The 25,451-nt window shown below is 41.5% G+C and overlaps 1 protein-coding gene across 7 annotated transcripts in view; it reads right to left on the minus strand.

The window, feature by feature from the left end:
* Positions 1-25,451, minus strand: part of TPP2 (tripeptidyl peptidase 2) — a 68,625-nt gene that overhangs the window by 9,452 nt on the left and 33,722 nt on the right. For 5 of the 7 annotated variants that reach the window (XR_014255982.1, XR_014255983.1, XM_082434601.1 and 2 more), the window contains 17 exons: positions 24,201-24,300; positions 22,512-22,660; positions 20,349-20,464; positions 19,646-19,814; positions 18,817-18,974; positions 18,435-18,511; positions 16,412-16,518; positions 14,375-14,529; positions 13,105-13,221; positions 12,765-12,865; positions 12,073-12,169; positions 11,069-11,206; positions 9,496-9,740; positions 9,159-9,237; positions 7,196-7,234; positions 1,555-1,706; positions 86-182 (listed from right to left, as the gene is read on the minus strand). Coding sequence is in view for 5 of the 7 variants with exons in the window: in XM_082434601.1 (XP_082290727.1) it covers positions 86-182; positions 1,555-1,706; positions 7,196-7,234; positions 9,159-9,237; positions 9,496-9,740; positions 11,069-11,206; positions 12,073-12,169; positions 12,765-12,865; positions 13,105-13,221; positions 14,375-14,529; positions 16,412-16,518; positions 18,435-18,511; positions 18,817-18,974; positions 19,646-19,814; positions 20,349-20,464; positions 22,512-22,660; positions 24,201-24,300 (2,096 nt within the window). In the remaining 2 variants the exon portion in view is untranslated. The remainder of the gene's footprint in view (positions 1-85; positions 183-1,554; positions 1,707-7,195; positions 7,235-9,158; positions 9,238-9,495; positions 9,741-11,068; positions 11,207-12,072; positions 12,170-12,764; positions 12,866-13,104; positions 13,222-14,374; positions 14,530-16,411; positions 16,519-18,434; positions 18,512-18,816; positions 18,975-19,645; positions 19,815-20,348; positions 20,465-22,511; positions 22,661-24,200; positions 24,301-25,451) is intronic. The other 2 variants (XM_082434602.1, XM_082434604.1) reach the window with 1 other exon arrangement.

The raw sequence follows: 25,451 nt of genomic DNA on the forward strand, positions 1-25,451 counted from the left end.
AGACTGCCCCCTTATTCCAAAGGCAAACCTTATCTAATACTGCAAACAAAATAAGAGAATCATAGTAAAGTTGAACACGCCCAACCTTTTCAGCATCCAACTGATGGAGTCGTGCAACGTACAGAGGGAGATAATTAGGGTATGTTTCCTTCAATTCATTATAAATGTCACTAGAATCCAGCCTACATATGCAAGAAAGAGAAACAGTCATTATTTCAGTTCTTTTAGAAAGAAAATAATTTGTCTTTCATATTACTTAACATTGTTTTGAAGTTCCAGTCAATAACCTAAGGTATCAATCTGAAATATAATTACTGACAAAGATTGTATTTATTTGCAGGCAGTATAAATATGCTTACCGAGAAAACCAAAAAAAAAAAAAAAAAAAAAAAAAATCAAACCGGAAATTATTTCATTTATGAGTTTAATAAGATGGTCAGATGAAAGTAAGCATCAACAGCTTTCCATCGTACCAGCTATAAGTAGATTTATCAACAGGAGGGAAAAAAACATTCAAAAACAGTTAAGAAAGATTAAAAGATCTAGAAATGCCTAAGGTCTACAAAGAAGGAAAATTTCCACTGTTTTGGAAGAATCTGAAGTCCTGAATGAACAAAGAGACAGAAGTTCCACGTTCCCAGCTGGGGAAGCTGAATAAACTACGTCTGTTCTTACTGACTACACGGCGGGAGGGGCGGCGGGAGGGGCAGCGGCCGGCAGTGGTTCGCCCTGCCTGGCGGGACACCACGGTTCCCAGTAGGGGCGGGGCCACCGGGCCTGCGTTCTCAGCAGGGCCCACCTGGCAGACCCTCTGAGCCACAAGCAGGGGCTGAGCAGGAGAGAGCCCCCGCCTCCCAACGCAATTCACCCAGGACTTGGCCTCAGCAGCAGGCCGCGGGGCTGGGGTGCTGGCCGACACGTGCCGACCCCCTGCTCCTCCCGGCAGGAGAGTCCTCCAAGCCAAGGGGACAGGAAGCCTGCGGTCCTGGCTGCAGCCAGTCTGGAGGAGGCTCCGTGTCACTGAGCTGGGAGCGGGAGGAGAGTGACCTTGGCTCACATACCAGAGTCTCACTTTTCTTACTGAACTTTTGTAGATATTCTTAAATAGGTGTTTCTCCGTTTGCTGTCTGTCCTTAGGATCAATTCCAGAGGTTTAAAAAGGTTGTTTTAAATTTGCTCGTAATCAAATAGTAACTGGAAAACCAGGACACAGTATCACTCACCTGCTACATGTATAAATACAGAGACAGCTAATAATAACAGGACAATGATTATCTTTGGAAAGGGGGCAAAAAGTGATTTATTTTCTCTTTTGTACCTTCCAATAAAATTCTCTTCCAAGAGCAGGTCAGAGTAAGGATTAAAATTTTAAAAATTCTTATCACAAAAGGGAATTAAAGACTAAATATAATTACAAGAAAATTGAAGAGCACTTGCAGGCGTATCCACTGTTAACATTTCTGAATATATAGCCTTTGCATACACACACCATATTGTAGTAACTGGGAAAATAGAAGTAAACGCTTAGAGGATTAAAATTCATTTAAAACTTACTTTGTCATCCACTGAATTTTAAGATCTCGTAATGCTTCAGTAAACTCTTCTTTTAAATCTTTCTCTTTTTCTGAATCTTTTTCTTTGTCTTTGCTGCCATTCTTAGTCTTTGTTGGTGGAGATATTAGGTAGTAATGAACAGGGATTACATCCTGTGAAAAATGAACGTGGAGAGAGTCTTAGATTAACATGCTTAATTTTCCTTATTTAAAAGTCTTCAATAGCCGAACAGCACGTAACATCGGCTGCACTTGAGCGGTACTACACTGTATTTCAGATTCTAAGGGCCAAAAATACATCTAAAGTTCCAATCTGAGATCAAAGTAATTTTCTCCCAAACTTTAAAGCTCACGCTTCTAATAACTCCTTTAAAACAAGGAAATAAGAACAAACTTTTCTCCATTTAAGTGTTATTTGGTATTCTTAGTTTTACTTGACAGACTGACTACAAAAACGTACTGAGCTTTCACATTTTACATCTGAGAAGAGAAAATAATTAAATTTTAAAGAAAGAAAGAAAAGATCCGCTTTTCTAATTAAATTTAAAGAGAAATTTCTTTCTTCATTCAATCCACAGGACTTACTGAGCTCCCGCGGTGTGCAAGGGTAATAGCTCCGAAGAGGTGAGGGACAAAGCAGACAAGGGCCTTTCACCCTCTGGGAAGACAGCCAACAAACGTGTAGGTAAATAAACAACTTCAGGAACAACACGTGATACGAAGACGACAGAACAGAGTAAGGGGACAGAGCGTGACGGGTGGGTAAGGGGGGACCCGCACAGACCAAGTGGTCATGGAGACACTCTGCGGAGCCGATGTCCGACCTAACGGAGCCTCAGTGACCTAAAGGAATAAACCGCAGTGAACCTGAATAACCTAAATGCGGAGAGGAGGAGGCGTGCGGGGACAAGACGAGCACCTGCAGAAACCTGAGGGGGGCGCAGCAAGCGCAGGGTGGGGTTCTGAGAAAGGGCAGCGGCCACAGTAAGCAAGCAGGGCTGACAGAGTACGGGCAAAAAAACACAGGTTTTATTCTAGGTGCCACAGGAAGAGCTGTATGCAAGGCAGTGACACGATTAAGGATTTTTGCTTTTTGTTTAGTAACTCTGGATCCTGTATGGATTAAACACTTTGGTTTTGTTTTTGTTTTTGTTTTTTAGTAACTCTTGATACTACGTGGAGAATGGATGACAGAGGCCAAAGTGGAAAAAGAGAAAGCAAGTTGGGACGCAGACCCAGGTGTCCCGACACTGCCTGGAACTAAAGGACAGGCTAGAGAAAAGGAAGCAATAAACGGACATGAGATGTCCCGGGAAGGCAGGACCGATGGTGGCTGCTGGTGGTATTGAAGACGAGGGGCTGAATGAGACCAGCAGGGGTGGGGAAGGGGGAAAAGAGCAAGCCCAGGAGTGGTCCAAAGCTTTCCACTGCGGAGGGACAGCCTGAGGTCACGGCAGCCCCGGGGAAAAGCCAGCATGAAGACCGAGCGTGGCCGGCTAGTGACAGCTTGCTGAAAGGCGGCGTCAGGTGGGAGAAGTAACTGTCAAACCTGACAGCACAGCGGGTGGCCGCTGATCACTGACAGAGCAAGGGCGGCAGGGGAGGCTGGCGGGGGGCAGGGGTGGAGAGTAAAGGCCGAGTGAGAGGGAGATGAGAAGTAAACAGGTATGGGTGGTCCTTTTGAGAAGTTTTGCTTTAAAGAGAGCAAGTGTAACTACACCTATTTGTGTCTATTTTATTAGCAAGTGAGTCTTGTGAAAAGTAATGCAGGATCTGGGAAATGAAATCACCTGTTATAGTTGCTAGATCCGTTTCTGGCACAGTAACTAGGTGTCCCTAATTAAATCATTATTTATTAAGACAATTTCTAAAACTCTATCTTTAGGTTTATATTAAAAACGCTGCTAAACTTAAAATCTTGTTATTTGTTTTAATTAACAAAGTTTCTAAAATTGGAACAAATTACACTATCAAAATTGTTAAGGCCCTCATCACATAATTTCAGAAAAAAACTCTGCACAGGTTGAGTCACAAACTAGTACTGGCCCCATCTTCCCTGAGGTGTAAATACTACATAAATATGTCCATTTTAACAATTTTCACAATTAAACTTTATTTGGGGATATAACAGTAAATATAAGGAGCTACTGTTGTCATAGCTCTAATAAAATAGTAACCACCATTTCAGTACAACCCATTTAAAGCGCAGAAAACCACTGGTGGAGGAGAACCGCAGAAAGCCTTTCTTAGCCGTTTGAGCACCACTCTCCCCTGAGGTCAGGCAGCGAGTCTGCAAGCGCAGGTCTTCAGTGAAGTGTGAGCCTGGGAAGGGGAATCAGCCCTCCCGTGGGCAGCCTCCTTGCGGTCCCTGCCACCCATCCTGCGCTCCTTCTCGAGGTTTACTCTGCTGGGGGGACACTGCCCTGAGCTTAAGCCGAGTTAAAAGGGTCTGCAACATTGAGTGGGTAACTGACCACCAAGTTCTCAGGGTAACAGCCCACTTCAGCGTCCTCTGTTTAGCAGAGACAACGCACCTAAGCATTAAAGGTGTAAGTGGACTCCAACATTTACTCTGTTAACAGGGCCCCACTTCCTTTGCAGTCAGGCTCCTGTGCCGCCCAGTGTGCTGGAACGTGCCTGCACCTGCGTTCACTGCGTGCACCCCCCTGCTGTCCCCTCCTCCTCGCCTGAGCAGGGAGAGGGACACACTTCAGGAGGCCAGGTCTCTCTGTTGTGAGGCAATTCTTCCTCTGAGGCTCAGAGGTTAAGGCATTTGCTGAGATGTTTTAGTAAAGAGAGAAAACAGAATTGAATTGAAAGTGAACAATCCATTAAACTTAATCGATGGTCAACAATGAACTCTAACAAAGATCTGCAAATAGAGAGAAACCAGATATAACAGCAACCATAAACTATCCCTAAAAATGCAAAAGATACTGGGAGAGTTAATGATGAATGGCCTTGGGGTGGGGGTGGGGGGACCAAGATTTTGTAATCGGCATTTTACATAGTAAATCTGTACCAAATTAGTAATCATAAAGGCTGGTGTTATCCTATAAAATATTTCAGGACAAGAGCTGCTTCTTGTTACTAAATATTATGGACACAGTAGTTTTAGTCCCCAACCAAAAGAGACATGAAGTTATTTTTCATTTATTTTATCATGGTCATCTGTTCTTTTTGTCAGTAAGTACTTTTACAACTCAACTTCTCAAGGGCTTAGCATAGGGTCCATTTAACAGAAATGATTGTGTACCATTAAATCATAAGAAATCTTGATTATGATTTAAAAAGACAGTCAAAGAAGACTCTTCAGAGCAGAAATACTACAATATAAGCTCTCTATAGCAGACACTTAACAGTAAGCATATTTTTTAAGAAAAAAATTACTCCATTATTACAAAGTATTTCAACAGTGTTTGAACTGAATGATATTTAGAAAATCAAATCTATCTGCCAAACCAATAACTATTTAACATACCACCATTTAAATTTCGGTTCAAAACATAATACCCTTAGCTCTTATATGATTAAAAACGATAAATTCAAAATTTTAATATCTTTACACAAACTAAAATAGCTATTTAAAAAATTAATGTCATATCTGAGTGCTATTTATGTTAAAAATAACTATATTCTTTCATATTACAATGAACTTAAAAAAGGGTAACATACATTTTCAACTCAAAAGTCACTGAAACCCAGAGGACAAATCCATTGAGGATTATGTGTACAAAGTTGGTATTTTGTTCAGGCAATAAATTATATATTTTGTAATGTGACTATAAAACTATATAAAATAACGATTATTTTTAAAACAAGAGCTTCACGTGCACTCGCACTGAAGATGGGGAGAAACGGGAGGAAGTGACTCCAGCTGCCCAGCTCTAGAAGCTTCACTAACCGTCAGTTAACAATAACGTTCCTGTTCATTTGATAGTTTCCCATCTCAAATAATCTAATACAAACCAAAGGCACCAAAACTCCACAAGATCCACCAAACAACACAATAGAAAGAAAAACCCCAGCTCTGCCTTTGGGACGTGCACCTTCTTTTTAGTAGGCTCTGAGAATGCCTGCTCCTCATTCTCTGAAGCAGTGGCTTTCAGGCTATTTTCAAAATGAATCAAAGATAATTTGTGCATAAAATGAAATTACAGTTTTATGAGTCTGATGAACGGACATTTTCTGTTTTTATTCTGTTTTTGTTTTAATGCTGGTTAAGTTCCATTAAATGAATTTACATGGCCTTCAAATGGGTAAAGACGCTCAGTTGAGAAATACGGTCTACAGAGAAGCCAATATTCCTTTACCTGGGAAGATAACCCCCAGTGGTGTATTTTGTTTGCACAAAGTCTTTACCACTACATAATCATATAGAATTTTAGAGGTCATTTTATCTATTATAAAATGGTGGTCCCCAGTTTCACATCACTATGAATTAAGAAACACTGAATTATCTTTTGTTTCTTCTTAAAACACTAATTCTTGCCCTGCAGTGCTCCCTGCACGCAGGAGAGACGTCACTCTGATGACGAATGATGTCAGCAGGTCAACAGGCAGGTTTATTTTATAGTTTCAAAATTGTGCTTTTTGTTAAAAAAGCACCTCTGCCAGAGAGCTCATCAAATATGTATCCCTTTCTCTAAACTAGACCTGAAGTACCATTTTTCAAATTAAATTTGGCTCCAGCAGTCAATCAGAGATTGTCAGGTAAGCTGCAGAGAAGCTGCTCGGATCACCTACTAGTTACGGTCTTACAAGCTGCTCCTGCTCTCAGTGTAAGTTTTTTTTTAAGATTTAATTCTATTTATTTATTTATTTATTTATTTATTTATTTATTTATGGCTGTGTTGGGTCTTCGTTTCTGTGCGAGGGCTTTCTCTAGTTATGGCAAGCGGGGGCCGCTCTTCATCGCGGTGCGCGGGCCTCTCACTATCGCGGCCTCTCTTGTTGCGGAGCACAGCCTCCAGACGCGCAGGCTCAGTAATTGTGGCTCACGGGCCCAGTTGCTCCGTGGAATGTGGGATCTTCCCAGACCAGGGCTCGAACCCGTGTGCCCTGCATTGGCAGGCAGATTCTCAACCACTGCGCCACCAGGGAAGCCCTCAGTGTAAGTTTTAATGTGGGGCCAGCAGTCCTCATTTCTGTTTCTGCTCCGCCCACTGCCCTTTCCGTCTCTGCCTTTCCAGGACGCAGAAGATGCAAGAGCAGGAAAAAAAACTTCACTTTAAACATTTTAATAACATTTTATTAATCAAATCATCCAATTTAAGAATGACTTTAGACTTCAAAAATAATTGTTCTGTCATATATAGCTAAAAAAAATCATTCACCTTTCTATAGGATTTTAGATATGCCAAAGTTCAAATATTATTACTTGGTCATACCTGCAGTAAGAAATGAATAGCATTAACATGTTCTCTATACACATATAAACCAGGGGTCTTCAAGCAATTTATGGTAGGAAAAAAAACTTTAAGAAAGCAGTTTGTCAACACCGCGCTATACTGCAGAACTTAAAGAAAGGAAACTAAGGGAGAGATTTTTTTAAAAAAAAGATAATAGTGACAGAAAAAGAAGTTTAACTAATATGCAAATAAGGCTTTAAGACATCTTTTTAAAGAACTGACAATCAGTACCTTTTTAAATTTTCCTTGTCGTTTTGCTGCAGACTGCCCCTGGGAGTTAGAACGACATTCTGTAAGAAAACATGCGTAATCTACACAGGATGGAGATACCACCTCTGTCTATTTTTCTGCCAGTTTCCGTCCCACCTGTATGCATCACAGTACTTAGAAGGGTCAGGTCTGCCATCAAAATGGCAGGCTTTTAAAGAAAGCAATACTGCCGCTTTCATTTTTTTTTTTTTTTTATAAAAATGCACTCAAATGTGTTCTTCCTAAGGGTCAATGTTTTTCAGCTTTTTCTTTCAAAAGTTTGTAGAGCAAAATTCATTAGTTACCCAAACAGTTTTGAAAACATTAAATTTAGGTGACGGTCTGCAGAGTCAGACGTTCAAGGCTGTCACAACAATCACACACGCCCATGCACTAGAAACAGCATCGTTCGAGGTAACTGGGAATGTCAGAGAGGAGCAAGAGGGACAGTTACCTTCCCAGCTGCCAGAACCGCAAGGAATGCGCCACGACTGAGATCCGGTGAAATAAACAATGTGCTGGGAATTATAATTAACTCTATAGCTTTAGGTTTTCTCAAGAAAATCTACCCTGGTAAGTAATAACTATAGTCAATCCCACCTGTTTATAATTTAATTTCACAACGGCCTCTTAAAGAATGCAGCCAGGAAGCAGTAACTATCTCTGAATTGCTGAAAGCATACTTCTAATAACAGTGCTCTTCTGCTCTCTTACTCATCACAGGCAGTGGACACTTCAGAAGTTATCTGCATGAGAAGCCTCACTGTCGAAGCCCCATAGCAGAGGCAGCAATATTTCCCATAGCAGAAAATGAAACCTACTTAAAAAGACCTAGACCAGGACTTCTTAAATCAGTGCACCTATGAATTCCAGTAACTACTGATTCACTTCACATTCTACTAAGGCTATATTATACTGAAGTACTTATAATTTATACTAAAGTACATATAAGTAAATAGTACGGACTGAAATGAGACTCAAGAAATGTCAGGGCAAACGACTTGTTCTAAGCACAAAGTCCTACGTGATGACGCTCCTATGACAGCGAATAAACCATCTTTGGTTCAACAGCGGTAAGACATGAGAATCCTTGTGAAGAGGTTTGAGCTCTATTCATTTTGATAACAGCACTTATAAATTCCAGAATTAGGTGGCAGACTTACTTTGTAAAAACTAATGCTAAAGAGAAATGCAGAACTATAAGAATGACAACTTTTACTGGCATTGAGCTAAAATGACATTATGACAGAGGGTGATAGATTTATATAAACACTATTCTCACAATAAATTTGTAATGAAAACAGATGGAAAAACTAAAACAGGTACTATCAAACCATAACAATTATCTCTAAAATATAACAACCAGAAACATGTTTTTAACAAAAAGAACAATTTTGAAACTATAAAATAAACCTTAACGCCAAAAGAAATAACTACCTTGTAGTTAACTACATAACTACACAAAATTCCAGTAAGAGAAAGATCTGTACAAGGGAAAAATACTGTTTATTAGTAGTAATTGTCCTGACTGGTTTTTAGAAGTCACCCAAGAAGATCTGATTTATTCCTATATCCACAATATTATGTTAGTTAAAACTCTATAAATTCTCTAATTTTAAAAACATCCCATTCACTTAAGCCAAGTTTGATCTGGATCTACATATTTCACAGGAAGTTCAAGTACATTAGCTGTGCAAGGCAGAACAGGTTCAAGGCCCAAGTACTTAGGCTTGGGAAAAAGAATACTAAATATATAAAAATACAACCAAGTATTAATTGACCTTTACTAGCAACTTGGGGAAAAAAAAGCTATTACATTTCTTTTTCCAGAGAGATCTTCTCTTTTACTCATTCTGAAATGTAGAATTAATTTCCATTTTTAAGGAAATGGAAATTTTGGAACAGGCACTTTTCAGTGTAAAAAAAAAAAAAACCTAATACTTACAGCTTTCTTTCCGAGTTCGGTCTTTGACAGCGTTAAGGACCCTGCAAGGTAGCATCCCGGTCCTGCCCCCTTAGGTATCCTAATGAGAAGATTCAAACGAGGGGAAAAGGAACAAAAAAGAAAGTTCGACAATGAGAATTAGGGGGAAAAACATCAAAACAACTGCATTCTGAAATAATTTCCGTAGCTAAGATTTCAAAAACCAAAGGGAGAAATAACCTTAGTCTAAAATGGCAAATGACAACACAGCGTAAGTGTAGCCTAATATTATAAACCAGCATTTAAGGACTACAGAGTATAAGATGGAGAGTGAGTGTTAAGCAATGTTATCACTTACTTGTCATCAGGTAAGGAAGTAACAAAGAATGGCTGGTTATATTTGGGTGGTAATGTCAAGTTACTTGATTTCTTCTTTCCTAGAAGTGCAAGACTATGATTTTCATGAATATCTAAGCTCAAGGTATTAGACAACCTATGAGAAACAATAAATGGAAGATCTTTAAGACGTTCCAAATCACTGATTTGCTCATGACGAATCTGTAGTCGAATTGTATAATCTCCTTTCTCCAGTTTCAAAGAATACTATAAAAGAAAAACAACATTTGGGAAAAGTAAGGTTTAGCCACATGAACGAAAATTACAGTAAGAGGATAAACAGTAAGAATTACCACTTACAGAGTGCTTACAGTATGTGAGGTACAGTGCAAGTTACGACACACACATGACACGCACACAACGTCCCGACTGGACGTCAAGTGAGCTGGCCAAGGTCACGTCCAGAGCAGAGGATAAGGGAGCTGAAGGCAGCCAAGCCCTCAGCCCTCAGCCCTCCCACAACAACAGGCCACTCCTAGGCGCCCAGCTGAATCAGCATCCGCTCAAGACTGGAAAAGGCAACGACTTTCTAGTTCCTGGGTCTTCACAGGCACGGATAAAACGACACCAAGAATGAGCAAAACTGAGGTGCTGTGTAATATCTCAGACAGACACACACACGGGTCTGGATACACATGACTGGTAACCTTTAGATCATAACCACCATGCCACGCCCGTTTACTGCAGACGGGAAAGACAGGGAGCCAGTGGAGACACAGGAGTACAGATCTACCACGCTCCACCCAGGCAGCCTGCTCAAGAGGACGGAACGCTGCATTCTGCAGCAGCAGTTTCTTCTGAGATTTTAAAAGCAACCAAAGGAATGGCTGCAATAACCCAGTCTGTACTGAGGAGACGTGCCAGGGCCTGGCTTTGAGGAGAAAAAGGAAACCATTCCTTGAATGACTAACTGAAAACCCTGCGTAAATTATTTTTATTATTTAGCATAAAATTATAAAGGTTACAGGAAATAGCTCATTTCTCTGTCACAGTCTTTCAAGCAGGGATAAGATTTCTATAAATTATACGATTAAAAGATTATTTTCCCTTCCAAATGACAGTGCCAGGCACAGTGCTTGGCATATAGTAAGTGCTCACTACACAGCTGACCAAGAAGAAACATATTTCAAAGTTCTAATAAACTGAAGACACTTGGCACTGCCGTTGTGCTCTGGATCCAGTTCAGACCTGGGATCACTTCAAGGCGCTCACATATCCCGGATGATGTGCTTTCACCGTTCAGATAGGGGCAAGCACTGGGTAGGAAGGAGAAATACTAAAAATAAAAAGCTCTGCTGGCCAGCGTCTGCGAGCATCCCCCTGGCCCTCCTTTACCCCGAAGCCGGAATCAGCCCAACCGTGGGGCTGAAAAGCTGTCACGGTCTGTCCTGCAACAGACAGCTGAGCTGCTAGCCGTGTGTCCAAGTACTAAACGCACAACCACACTGGTGTTTAAAAAGCAGGCACGTTACCAGAGCGAGAATCCGGGCTTCATCAGCTCAAGAAACAGCTCCTGTTAATTCTAAAAATCATACCTGATGAGGGTAAGCATCGCCGGAACCCATCTGTCTTTTGTTCTGGTCAAATATAATCCACAGCTGGCTGTCAAATTCTGATTCGTACAACAATTCACAAAGCAGGGGGCAGCTTGGAGTCACTTCCCCACTCTTGGGCTGTGGGGGGGGAAAAAAAAAAAAAGAATGATTATTTGATGTGGTTTATATGATTTCTAATGTAGATCTGTAATATTGCTATTGATCAGACTTTTACATTAAAAGTATTAAAAATATTTTCTTGCAGTAACCAATTTCAAAAATGCAGAACACATCCAGGATTTCGTGACTAATAAAAGGTATTTCTCTTTTACAAGGTTTAAAAAACACAAACCTAGCTAATTGTATTCATTACTAAAGCAATACCTATTCTTCAGGACCCCTAATTAACTGGTTTTTTAATAAAACTAAAAATTTCTTTATGAAGTTGAAGTGAGACAATCCACTGAAATCAATCATCTCCCCAACAGTAATTCATACTATGCTTCAATAAGAGTTTTACTAAAATCTTACTGATCCTCCATAAACTTCGATCTGATTTTTATGCCCATCTCAGCTACCTTTACCACCCATTCAACCTAGGAGCTATTCTGATGTCTCCCTGTGCCAACACCTGCTTCACAGAGAGCAATCAGGCCTGGTTCCATAATCAGAAGGCATCTGGCTTTGACAAGACATCAAACCAGTGGACAGCTATCACAGAACAGGCAGGTGTCAGTGATTACAAAAACTAAGGCTCAAAGGCCAGGTCACCACTAAATTAGAATCTGTGACTTCAGATCTGAATGGTACTTAGATCGTTCTATATCATAATTTCCCAAAGAATAATTCTAAATTAACCAGGGTTAATTACTTGTTTCTATTTCATATATATGTATCTCACACACACACACACACTGAATACACTGTCCTTCCATTTTTGATTTTATGATTCATAGAACACGAGAGTTCTTTGTAAGGGTATACTTGGTTACACAAACACTTACTTGATGAAAGTTGTAAGTCAGGATCATCTCATAAAGTTGACGATTATTTGGCAAAACGTCCCTTGATCCTAAAGGTTTTGTTTTTGCACTCAGTGGGCTGTAATCAGACAATTGCATAGGAGTTCATTTAAATGAGAGAAAACTATGATCAGCAAAATCTATATCATATCACAATAAATGACAAATGAGCATTCCTAGACGCTGTCCTTTTCCGTGTATTTTATAATATTTTAATCATTAACTTATATAATTCTTTATTGACTGAACCACAGCAATACACAGTTAAATTTTGCAGTATTACAAAGGTAATCTTCTCATGATAAAAACATTTTCAACCATCAACTGACAGTCTCAACAGAATCAGATCCCAGGACTAGGTGACAATCCCTCACAGTGCTGAAGGACAGGGTTTGACTGCAGACAGCCCTGCCCTTGTCACGGGATGGGTCCTGCCAGGTGCCACAGCAAGGGCTCTAGGCACATGTTACTTAAAGCCAGAAGCTGCTGCTGCGGCTGCCTCTCAGAGACCCGCCAGGTTCCCTGGGCTGGAAAGTCATGAACTGAATTTTCACGTCCAGCACTCACATGATTAAAAATAAAAGAGACCCTTTCCAAAGAGTGAAGAGACGCCCATCCCCCCACCCCTGTCACACTGATACCCAACATTTGCAGCCCTAAAACATTGAAGATACCGCAGTGTTTGGACCCAGCTCTTCAAAGTTATGCAGGGAGCCAGATCTTCATATTTCAAGGAGGACTGAACATCAAAACGGTTGATTCCTTCTGATGCGTGCTACAAAGGATATTTATCAAATTAGTTTCTCAAACTTTACTGAAAACAAACTGCATTTTTAAACAATACTTGGACCTAAATGTGTCAAACACAAAGTTTATAAGCACCCATGAACAAAGACTATTGTTATTTCCAGAACCATAGGTAATCTCCCCATTAAAATGTAAACCCAACCATTGAAATTATTTCACAATAACACAAATAACTGACATTAAAAATGATGGAAATGTGGAACTTACAATGTTTAACTGAGGAGCAGTACATACTATCCCATGAAAAGAAACGGTATAATCAATATTGACATCACTCAGACTTGCCCACCAACGAGCAATGCAAAACTCAATTGCTTTCCCACCCTGCAAGGAAAAATGAAATTAAATTACCAATGCGTAAATCACAAAACATAAATAGGTGTTTCAAAGCAGTTCTATGCTTTCAAACTTTTCCTATTTGTACAGCAGGAAAATTCACAGAACCTTATCATTAGCTATGCTTGAAGTTACACAAATCACAGTTGCTGAGACAGAGTGCAGGTATTTAAATACACAGTTATTTACTCATAATCCTAAACTGCTTGTCCTAAGAGGTCTGAGGTAGCTTCTGAAGTACATGTAATAAAATAATGGTGAAAACAAACTGGAATAAAAACTTGGGACCAAAGGAAAAATAATTAAGAACAATGACAAGAGAAGGGGTATGACAGCTTTGTGAGGCATATTCAATAGCCACAGCTGAGTTTTGGGCTCAAGAGCTGCCTGGCAACCAAAGCCAAATGAAATTATGGTCACTCACATCTTTCTTCCTATTAAAAAAATTAAAAACAAAAGCTGTTCTTTGAACACTGAGTTTTAAATTAAGTTTTCTAGTAATCAGTGCATTAGAAAGTTTAAAGTGAACCATATTACTCTATAACACATACAAGGACACAAGTCAAAGTTATCAGAAACATAAGAGATACAGGAGAGATGAGGCAGCCATCTGAAAAAACTAAGTAGCAAGTTCAAGAAAGACCATCAGTGCATTCACCTTCTAGAAGGAAGGGCTGGGCACCATTTCTAACACTACAGACAAGCCTGGAGAGCTGCCACACTTGAAGTAATTTGTAGGAAGGAGTAGCAGTTTCACCTACACAGCAAATTAACCTCATGGATTCTTAACAACAGGGCATTAATAAAATAACTAAAATAAGTAGAAAACACGGAGAAAAGTCTTAAACATGGATATAATCTACTGTACGATGAGGAGACAATCTCAACCAGGGTCCACTTTGTGAGGCGTCAGCATCTAGCAGACCAGCACTTTCCTAAGAGATAAACATTTACCTCGACTTGGTCGCAAGTATCCTAGTAAGACGACCTATCTTCCCACGTTATTCAGCATTAATAAAATATACAGTCCCAATGTGCTCCGAATACAAACTATAAAATCCAATTCAAATACTCAGTCTTAGCCCACATCCAGAAAGAAAGGAAACTGTTTCAGGATTCCAGACTGTTAATTAAAACTTACTAAGACAGGAAAAGCTTCAGTCAGCGTTCCTTTCTCTGGAAGGGAACAAAACTTATAGAACTCGTGACTTCGATAGGCTCTCTGCTTCACAAGCTGCACCGCGTGAAGAACAAACTTGGCAGACACCTCAGAAGAACAGGAGCACACCGTAACTTCTACGACGAGAAGGGAAGAAGCAACATTTTAACTGACAAGATTTAAAATGGACACAAAAGGGCTTTCATAATGCCTACTTTGGGGGAAATACAGTATCAAGAGAATGAAATGATATATTCAAATGAAATCTGCATATTTCCTTAAAAACAATGAACTGACAGAGTATTAATAAAGATGAGAGGGTAGAAAATTTAGCTATGGAAAATAAATAAATCAGGACTAAAATAAGCAACCGCTATGCTGCAAACAGCAGGAAACAGCAAGCTGTCCACAGATGGACACACAATTATCCTAGTCAGGTAATTTTTTAAATCCCTCCCTCCTCTGTTACTAAGTTCAACCTTTCCTCTTGCTTTAGCTAAAAACCAATCAATTCTTGGTAAAGAGGGTATTAATTTTAGAAACCTCTATTTGTTAGCATGCCTAAGTTCCATTAGTATCCATTTATCCAACTTCACTGATAACTTTTCCTAGTCTCTCGCTCTTGGTTTTTCTGCACTGTTTGCTTCTGGAAAGTATGACTATCAGAACTACATATGCTTAGCTGTGCTCTGCGGCTGAGCTGGAGATGAGCCAGGATCACCGTGAAGCCAGGTCAGCAGCTTATCTAACGAATACCTGGCCCTGAGACAAGGAACTGAAGCAACGCTTAATTCTCTGCTTCACAAGATCAAGTGGTCACAGGGCTCTGGGAACCTAATCACTTGCTAAGAACACAGAATCTAGTGTTATGACAATATGTCTAAGTATTTGAAATAGGAATCATCTGTAGTACATTTCTTTTTTTTTCCCTGCTTTGACTCTTTTTCCCCCCAGTTTTATTGAGAAACAACTGACATATAATATTTTCAAGTTCAGGGTGTACAACGTGATGATTTGGCGAATATGTATATGTTATGAAACAATCATCACAATAAGGTTGGCTAACACATCCATCACTTCATACAGGTGCCAATTTTTTTGGGTGGAGAGAACACCTAAGATCTACCGTCTTAGCAAATTTCAAGTATACAATCCAGTATTATTAAGTACAGTCACCATGCTGGACATTAGATCCCTCAAACTTTTTCATTTTATAACAAAGTCTGTACCCTTGACCAACATCTCTTCCACCTCTCCACCTCCCACAGTATATATCTAATCAAAGACTGCTAAATGCTCTGAGCTACTTCTATTGCATTATAATCACTGACATTTACCAGACATCATGTTCAATATGAATTAACTATAGATCTTTATTCTTTGGTATGATTAGCGCCCGTTTTATTAGAGTTAGATGTTACACAAGCATTGGGCCTATGTGAGTGGAAGCCCTGAGTTGTACCACGATGCAACTCTGACTCTGATCGTGAACAGAGAAGGCATTATTCTGAACCAAATTAAAATCCTGACTATTAAGACATCTTAAGATAGCCTAGATCAGCGGTCCCCAACCTTTCTGGCACCAGGGACCAGTTCCGTGGAAGGCAATTTCTCCATGGACTTGGCGGGGGTGTGTGTGGGGGGTTGGTTGGGGATGGATGGTGCAGGCGGGGATGCGAGCGGTGGGGAGGGAGCGGCAGATGAAGCTCCGCTGGCTCGCCCGCTGCTCACCTCCTGCTCTGCGGCCGGGTTCCTACCAGGCCCCGGACCGGTACGGGTCCGCAGCCCAGCGGTTGGAGACCCCTGGCCTAGATAGATGACTGACGTATGAGCCAAGGCAAAATAGGACTAGATCTTTAAAAAGGTTTGAACCTAATAGCAAATCTAGGGTGCCAGACACCTATTACTGTTGTGAGAAAAGTCTACTGCAGATATATGAACTTTATATGGTCATAATCAGAGCAGAGATAGAATGCACATAAAGGTAAATGGGCAAGACAAGACATTAATTTTACTTACCAGCCCATGTTGCACCCTCAGGAACCTCAATAAAATGCCTTCGAATTTGACCAGGTTTAAAATGTACATCTGTCAAGGCTAGATCATAATGGGTTGATTCATTTACTCTGAAAATTAATAAAAATAAATGATTAAACATGACACTCTCATTAAAAAAGTTTTAGATTTTAAGCCCATTGGTACTCTAGATTTCAACAGTTCATGAGAAATGAACACAGGGAGTTAAAAGCTGGTAACAAAACAGTACACACAATGTCATCTCAGTTTTGCAACATGTTAGCAGAGATACACTGTGGAGATGCTTTTTCTGCTTTTTACTTGTTTGCTTTATAATTTGTCTGAAGTGAGACACACAGCTCCCTCTTTTTTGGTTAAAGGAATTCTACAACATTCACAGGATTCTCCAGTTACCAGAATCTGGACTATTGTGAGTCCAAAATATTAAAATCAAAAGTAATGTTTTGTGCCACTGATACTGCCTTATAGTTGAGACTGATATTTAAATTTAATCTCTTTCGTAGCTTCAAAATGCACCCATGCCATAAATGACACAGTAAAGAAGAGAAAGTACTTCCATAGCGTTTTTGTAAGGGATCAGTGAAACATAAAGGTCAAGTGTATAATTACCCAACCCAGAAACCTAAGGACAAACTCTAGTCAGTATGACAAACATTTAATGAGTGCCTACTATACCTGAGGCACTGCTATTAGGTGCTACAATTACAACAATGAATATAATGTTTTCCTTTTCCCCAGCCAATCTAGTGGGGATGGAAAACCCAACAGGGACGTTGAACGTAATATGCTCTGGGGAGACAGGAAGCGTTAGTGGAGAAGATGCAAGGTTCCTGGTTCATGAGGAGCGGTCAGGGAAAGCTTCCTGAAGGAGATGAGGTCTCAGCCGACTCCTGAATCTTGTACATTACCTTGTCGAAGTTCCTACAGGACTTAGAGGGAATATGCGGCTGAGAATTTAACTGTTCTGCAAGTTTTTCACGTGTGTGTCACCTGTTACCTCCTCAGTTTCATCCTATGTTTCATATGGGCTGAGACCTACTGCATATTAACTATTACTGTGCAACTAACTCAGTGGAAGCTGTTAACTCAGAGTTCTCTATTGTGTCCAGTACTCTCATCTCCATCTTGCCCTTCATGAACTGAGTAATTTGTTTCGTACATTCTGTACAACGGGCTCCATATGGGGTCACGTAAGATGCAGTCCCCGCGTCTTCCGTGGGCTCACAGTCAAATGGGGTGAATTAAAAATGACAACACACTAGCTAAAGTCTGTACCACAGGCACGTGAAAAGCGCCGTGAAGCAGCAGGGAGGGACTCCCTCCGCCCGGAGATGACCAAGAACACGCCTGGTCATTAAGTTAAGGGACAGGAAACTGAAGCAAAGAAGCCAGCTGTGACCCGTCCTGAGGAAACCGGGGGTCAGCACTGGTGAGCTCGGGGAAACGTGTCATTCGGCGATGGAGCCGCGGGAAACACTGGCTGTGAAGCGCCACCGTCTGCTATTTCAAGGAGCACGATCGTTGGGCACGCCGCTGAGGTGCTTTATACAGGAAGCAGTGGGATCAGATCTCGGGGTAGAAGACAAGACGGAAAGGGAAGAGTCTGGAAACGAGGAGATAACGGTAATCCCAGAGATAAGGGGGGAATGTGGGCCGGGGGTGGGAGGGGACAAAGTCATTGTCAAACGCTGCAGAGGCATCAGGCCGGATGAAGGCTGAAACAGCCTCTGAACCAGGTGTCAGGAGGGCGCCGCCATCCTGGTGGAGGGCGGGTGACAGATGCCATCCTGGTGGAGGGCGGGTGACAGATGCTGTCAGTTACCCTCACCGTGAACAAGGAACACCGTGACTGACTATGCACCACCCTGAACGTTAAGCAAGGAACAGAACCAAAACCCAGTCACCTGGTTCTGGCCTGTGGATCCTTTAAAAGTTCACCCCACTTCCATAAACAGCCATTACATAATTACACGTAACAGCAAGCTGTCGGTAGCTGGGCACTTACTTTGCTGCAATAGCTGCAGTGATTGGGACTCTGAACAGAGGACCTGCGTTAGGCGATGCTATATCATAGCCACACACCTTGAAAAAGGAATAAGTGTCAGTATCCATAAACAGACTTTTTTAAAAAGAGAAAATAAAAGAAAAAAAGGGTGAATCTACTCAGAGAATAAATCAATCTAATATTAAAACGTAAAGGTCCTAAGTACAAGTGGGCATCCATTTTCTGATGTCAGGACACATAACTAATGGCAAACAGCCTGGACGAATACACGCGTGACCACCCCTGACGTACTCAGACTAATGGGGACATGGACGGCTACACAAAGACTTCCACCCATTTTAAAGACTGCAGAAAGTAAAAATGAAGACACCCCGATACATACCTCTGTATAATGCAATCCTTCTCTTAAGCCCCTGGGATCCACACGTATGTTTATGTGTCTGCACTGATTCATGAGTTCCAAATGGCTGGGACACTGAACCCACGATGAATTCGAAGTTAAAGCTAAGTGAAGCTGAAGGGATATTTTCTCAGAGTTTTCTGGCATTAAAAAGACCAAAAAGTAAAGATTAGTTATTTTTTCCTTTTCTTCCATTTTAAAACGTTCTGTCGTCTGTCAAGAAAACTCCGCAGATAGATGTGGTTGGCTGTAAAATGCGGTAGGCACGGGCTCCCGAAACACAGCTTACATCAAACAGCCACAGAACCTCCCTCACACTTATTTTAGGATGCTCGGAATCCATTCATGTGTTCCCCCAACACGGCTACAACCTCAACACAAACCATTTTAGTGAGTATTTTTCATTACTGCATACAGTTAGCAGAATCTGACTAAGAAAAGACTCCTAAGTTTACGGTGATGACCATTTTGTTTACACTCGCTGAGCTGGGGTTCTCCTGGCCACTTCTGCTTCCCACTCTCCAACCAAAAACTCTGTCTTACACCCAAGCAGTAAAAGTGGGAAAGAAAAGGAATTTGATGCTTTACTATACACAATTTAATAAAAGCTCCAGGCGCCTGAAGGCCCACTCCACTGTTTTCCTGGTCGTCACACTGCTCACCGAGCTGCCACTGTATCAGGATCCCTAACTGCCATCAGTGTCCTGTCTTCTCTTTAGAACATTAGCCTAAACAGCATTTCTCCATTGTGGTACAATTCATTCAAAGCATAAATGTGAGCACATCAGCTTACTGTCCGGTTGTTACTCACCAGTATTTTCTGGAAATACAGGTTCAATGCCAACACCGTGATCTGAAGGTGCAGCCACCTGAACAGGATCTCGGAGGTAGATGCCACGGTTATTTCCAACAGTAACAGTGAAACCTAATTTATTAGCAAATGATGTATTCTGAACGAGGTAGTCATAGGCTTTATCAACCTAATTAAGAGAATACAAACAGTAAGATATACACGGTTGGGTCAAGAAAGTACTTTATCGCAGATCACCAATTCCTTTTCCGTTGTAGCAAAGTACAAGCAAAAAGTCAGTTTCTCCATCCGCCTCTCTGACCTACACGGAAACCCCATTTAGGAGGGCAATTCTACCTCACTGGCCAAAACACCGGTCTAGCCACTGGACTCGCCTTCCACTCCACCCTCTTTACTCCCAAGTGACAAAGCTAGGAAACCTCCACATGCCGTTACGACTGGCCGGCTTCTGCCCTCTGCTGCTCTGCCGTGAACTCCACCCTCTACGTGCCCTAGGTCTATTACGTTTCTCCATCTTAGCCCCACATATCTGTCTTAAGTACAAAGTTTGTTTTCATACCCTCTTTGCTTACAGTTCAGAGACTACTCTGGCATATAATCAATCAGAAAAACTCAATCGTCATTATAATAGGAATATTATCCAGTAATCACTAAAATATTATCCTGGTGATTTACAACCCGTTTTTCGTACAAATGACAATACCTGAATAATACCATGTCCTTGGGCAAATACTTCTATATTGTCAGCCTTCACTGCAGTGTTTTCGAGAGCTCTTCTGACTGAATGAACCGTGTAGTCAACATTATTAGCTTTCAGACCTAAAAGCCAAAAACAGAAAACAAGAAAGTAGTGTCCATCAGGTGAGCTGGTTACTTGAAACGCTCTCCGCTCACTAGTACGGATAGCGCGTACATCCTCTGGTTTTAACGTCTTGTGTTTCAACAAGCACTTTTAAATCTTTTTTTATTAAAAAAACCAAAACACCAAAAAACTGACAAACAGTCTGACTCAAGCTGCTTGGGTTAACGCAAAGACTTCATTCAACGAAAATTCCTGTGCGCCCACTAGGCAGCGGCATGAACGCGGGCTCTGCACTGGGAATGTAAACGTCTGAGCAAGTACCAAAAGGCATCGAGTGACACCTTCCTTAAAATACTGCTGGTCAAACAACATGGTCACTGGCAGAAGGTCTCAACCCGGGTGCCCATTATAAACAGCAAGGGTACTGAAAGGAGCCAGAAAGATGCTGAGGTCCTGCTGCAATTAGATCAGCACCTTTGAGACTGGATCCCAGGCATGGGCACTGATTAGAAGCTTCCCTGGCAATGCCAGGGAGCAGCAAGACTGGGGCTGACTGTCCTCTGGGAAGGATGCGGCGGCGCCAAGCTGTTCACCTTCTGATAACGACTGCTGTTAGAGGTGCAAGATGAGTAAGAGCGCACCCCTGTCCTCTCCAGAACGGAACACGCAGACACTCAGGAGAATAAGCCCTGGGCAAAACAAACATGGAAACGCTACGGCGCTGAGAGCCAGTCAAGAAGGTGACCGTTGTGTCAGTGAGAATCCACGAAAGGGTGACGCTCCATGAGAACAGATACGTGAGTCGGTATCCTTAGTAGTGTCTATCAGAGGAGACACAGGGAACACACAGGCCGAGACACGGCAGAAAGGAGCTCCAGGCAAAGAGAGCAGCGTGCCACAGACAAGAGGCGCGAGCGACCCTGAGATACTCGGTGAGGTTGACAGGACCAGGAGTGTGGGTGGAGAGCCCGGGACTTGACCAGAGGGACGCTGCTGGGGAGGGATCTTCATGCCCAACGGGTTGCCCGGACGCTGAGCCCTCGTCAGGGCCAACGCCCTCCCATCCAACACCACGGCAGCCTCTCGCACGCCAGCCTACAGCCCCGTCCGCTTCGCTGGCTCCGTGCCAATATTCACTGTCTTCTCACGTGTAACAGAAATCATTTTTTATTTTGTTCACAGTCTGTTTCTCCTCCAACTTTAACATCAACTCCACACAGGCAGGTATTTTTGATGTTCTGTTCACTAATTTAGCCCCAGAGCTAAAATAATGCTTAAGAGTCATTAATAGCCAATAAATACGCTTGCTGAATGAGGGAATACACATTCAAATCATTATCATCACATAAACTAGTATCCACCTTAAACTTTACTTTGGGCCAGGACATTGCCAGTTGTACCACATTTTCTCACCCTGAGAAATTCAGAAATTAAAAATATCTGCCTGGGCTTCCCTGGTGGCGCAGTGGTTGAGAATCTGCCTGCCAATGCAGGGGACACGGGTTCGAGCCCTGGTCCGGGAAGATCCCACATGCCGCGGAGCAACTAGGCCTGCTCGCCACAACTACTGAGCCTGTGCGTCTGGAGCCTGTGCTCCGCAACAAGAGAGGCCGCGATAGTGAGAGGCCTGCGCATCGCGATGAAGAGTGGCCCCCGCTCGCCGCACCTAGAGAAAGCCCTCGCACAGAAAGGAAGACCCGACACAGCCATAAATAAATAAAATAAATAAATAAATTAAAAAATATATATATATCTGCCTGAAATAAGAGAAATTTATTCAGTTACTTTTCACGGCCACAATCTCACTTTATTTTATGCTATGAACATGAAATTGTCTAGATACTTCACACCTACTTAACTAAGCTTATAAATAAATCATGCACTTTAGAACCAGGACCAAGATGAAATATAAATGATACTTTTAAAATCCATTCTATCATGGTACTTCTATCTTATTAAGAAAAGTAACGAAACTGTGGCTGAAGTACACGCGGAACAGCCGACAACTCACTGTCGCTTCACTGGGAAGCTGAGCAACGGCTGTAGGGTGAGCCACGTGGTTACCTGACAGAATCAGGGCGATGCCTCCGCACGCGTTGGGAGACGACATGGACGTCCCGTTCATGAGCTGAGTTCCGCGCAGCGTCCAGTTGGGAACAGAGGCTATGGCGCCCCCGGGGGCGCTGATGCTCACTCCAAGGGCCCCGTCAGCACTGAACGAAAGCAGTTAGAGTCGGCTTACGATGGTGGACGCTGGATACACAGGGCCTTTGCAAAAAGGCCACCGGCCAAATAAATCACAGTACAACACACAAACCATCCGCAGTCACGGCTATTTCGCTATTACGCAGCAGTTTTTTCCCTCATAAGTAGACAAAACGTCTGTGTGTGTGTGTGTGTGTATGCGCGCGCGTGCGCGTATCTGGGCTTACACGTGGCAGGCCATAGCATCAAGTATGTTTTATATAAGGACAGTAAATGAGTGTCGCTGCTCAGACGCCTGATGAATGTACTTTTCTCGTCTGTAATAAGCAGAAGCACCCTCTAGTCTACAAAGTCTAAAATAGCCCTGTCCAGGAGAAGCATGTGGGACACACATGGCATTTAAAGTTTTCTAAAAGCCATATTTAAAAAAAGCTAACAAAAAGATGGTTTACTTAATTTTAGTAACATATTTTATTTAATCCAACATATCTAAAATATTATAATTTCAACATGAAATTGATAGGAAAAAATGAGTTAATTTACATTCTTTTTTGTACCAAGTTTGCAAATCTGGTGTTCATTTCATACTTGCAGCACAGCTCAGTTCAGACTCTCGTGTGACCAGTGGCTGCCATGCTGGATCGAGCCAGCAGGGTCTGCTGAGTTAAAGCCCGCAGAGTTCACCATCGCATCGTCACCAAGCACCAGCTCAACAACTACTGCTGTTCCTGGCTAGGAATATTGAGGCTATTTGGTTTCACATTTTAACAGAGAACTGAAAGCAATGCAAACAACTCCTGTAACGGGTTGGTAGCAGCCCTTCTGGTGACTATCCTAAAACAAATATTATTGGGTAAATATCTGTTGACCTGTAAAGATGTTCTCACTGTATTACCCAGTGACAAAAGTAGGTTATAAAAGTGCCTGAGTAGCGTGTGTTTCCACTTACGCACACGGCAGTGACAAAAAGATGCTCTTCGAAATCTGACCCATACACACGACAGATAATGAGGTTTAGGGTGATTCCCACTTTTCTCTTTGCACTCTCTATGCTGTCTACCAATGTTTGCACTGAACCTTGATATCTTGTAACCGGAACAAATAACTGGGAAGACTCATGAATTCTGACTATTTCCTTACTCTCTATTAATTTTCCACTGGTCTGTTAAAGTGGCTGATCATAAAGCATTTCTGGTGTTGGAAAGTGTTCTAAAAATAGGTTCCATAAAACGTAAATAGAACTTTCATTGAAATAAAAAAATAAAATTTTCCTTATATAAACCTTACATATTCTTAGTGAAGGACTGTAGACATGAGCATAAAATTTATAACAGAATAGTTATGTCTATATATATATATGTCATCTAACAATGAAGTAACTGTAATTTATTTCTTTAATTACCTGTTTCCCTAAAATGAGATTGTTAATCAAAATGAAAATGCAAAAACCAATAGAAAGAATCGGTAAAATGACCAAAACTCTGCCCCTCCCCACCATGCAGTTTAACAAAATATTTGTAACAGTCCCCTGTACTATTCTCAACCTACCTGGGACCTCTAGAAGACCATGTGTACTGATTTGCAGGTAATTTCTCTCTCAGAGAATACTCGGCAACCATCATGTCAGGAGAAACGTAGGCACCAACACCTGTGGAGGGGATCCGGTCATTAACAGCAGGACACAGGACAGGGATCCCGATTCTAAACCCCCTGCCCCCTCGGCTGTGTGGCCCTGGTAAGTCACCTACTCTCCCGATACCACAGCTCTCTCTCACAAAATGGAAAGATAAGAAAATTTAATAACCAAGGCAAGTTTACTACATGCCAGATGTTACACTAGGTGCTATGCTTTTGTATATAAAAATATCTACCAGGATGATTATGTGGATTAAATATAATAATGTATCTAAAAGTGTATCTATGTGTAAAAGAGAAAGAGAAATGTGTTTCAAATTTTAAAAATATAACTTTAGAAAGATAAGGAATCAGTTGATTGGTCTTCATTTTTAAATGACCACTGTATCTAAAATTCTTCCAGCTGGCAGCAGCCCTCCCCACAAAAATAGCTGTAGTAAATAAGCAAATAACAAACATATAACATGCTACAGTCTTTTTTTTTAGATTTTTAAAAGTCCCTTTTATTTATTTATTTATTTTTAACATCTTTATTGGAGTATACTTGCTTTACATTGCTGTGTTAATTGCTGCTTTATAACAAAGTGAATCAGCTATATGTATACATATGTTCCCATATCTCTTCCCTCTTGCATCTCCCTCCCTCCCACCCTCCCTATCCCACCCCTCTAGGTGGTCATAAAGCACGGAGCTGATCTCCCTGTGCTATGCGGCTGCTTCCCACTAGCTATCTATTTTACGTTTGGTAGTGTATATATGTCCATGCCACTACCTCACTTTGTCACAGCTACAGTCTTTTAGATAAATGTGCAGATGCAAACTAGTTAGACTCTGAAATCGCAGAACACAGAGATCAAACTCAGTTCCTTCATTCTAGAAATTTGGAAGCAGAGCCTAGAGAGATTAAAAAAATTTACTGAAGAAAATGACCGGCAGAGACAAGACTTAGAATTGAAGTCTAGCAGTTCCTCGTTCTTCTTCACAACACACATTTTCAGGGCAGAAGGCTGGATAAAATGAGTGAGTTACGAGGACTCAGGTTCATGATGCTGCCGCATAAAACTGTAATCGTTTTGTAAAATTTAGTTTAAAATTGTCAGTGAAACCGGGGATAAAAAAATGACAAAATACTGAGCATTGTAGCAGCGTAGTGTATTTTGATCA

Source organism: Balaenoptera physalus (assembly GCF_965194825.1).
Source record: "Balaenoptera physalus genome assembly, chromosome: 18".
In the NCBI taxonomy this organism is placed as follows: Eukaryota; Metazoa; Chordata; class Mammalia; order Artiodactyla; family Balaenopteridae; genus Balaenoptera; species Balaenoptera physalus.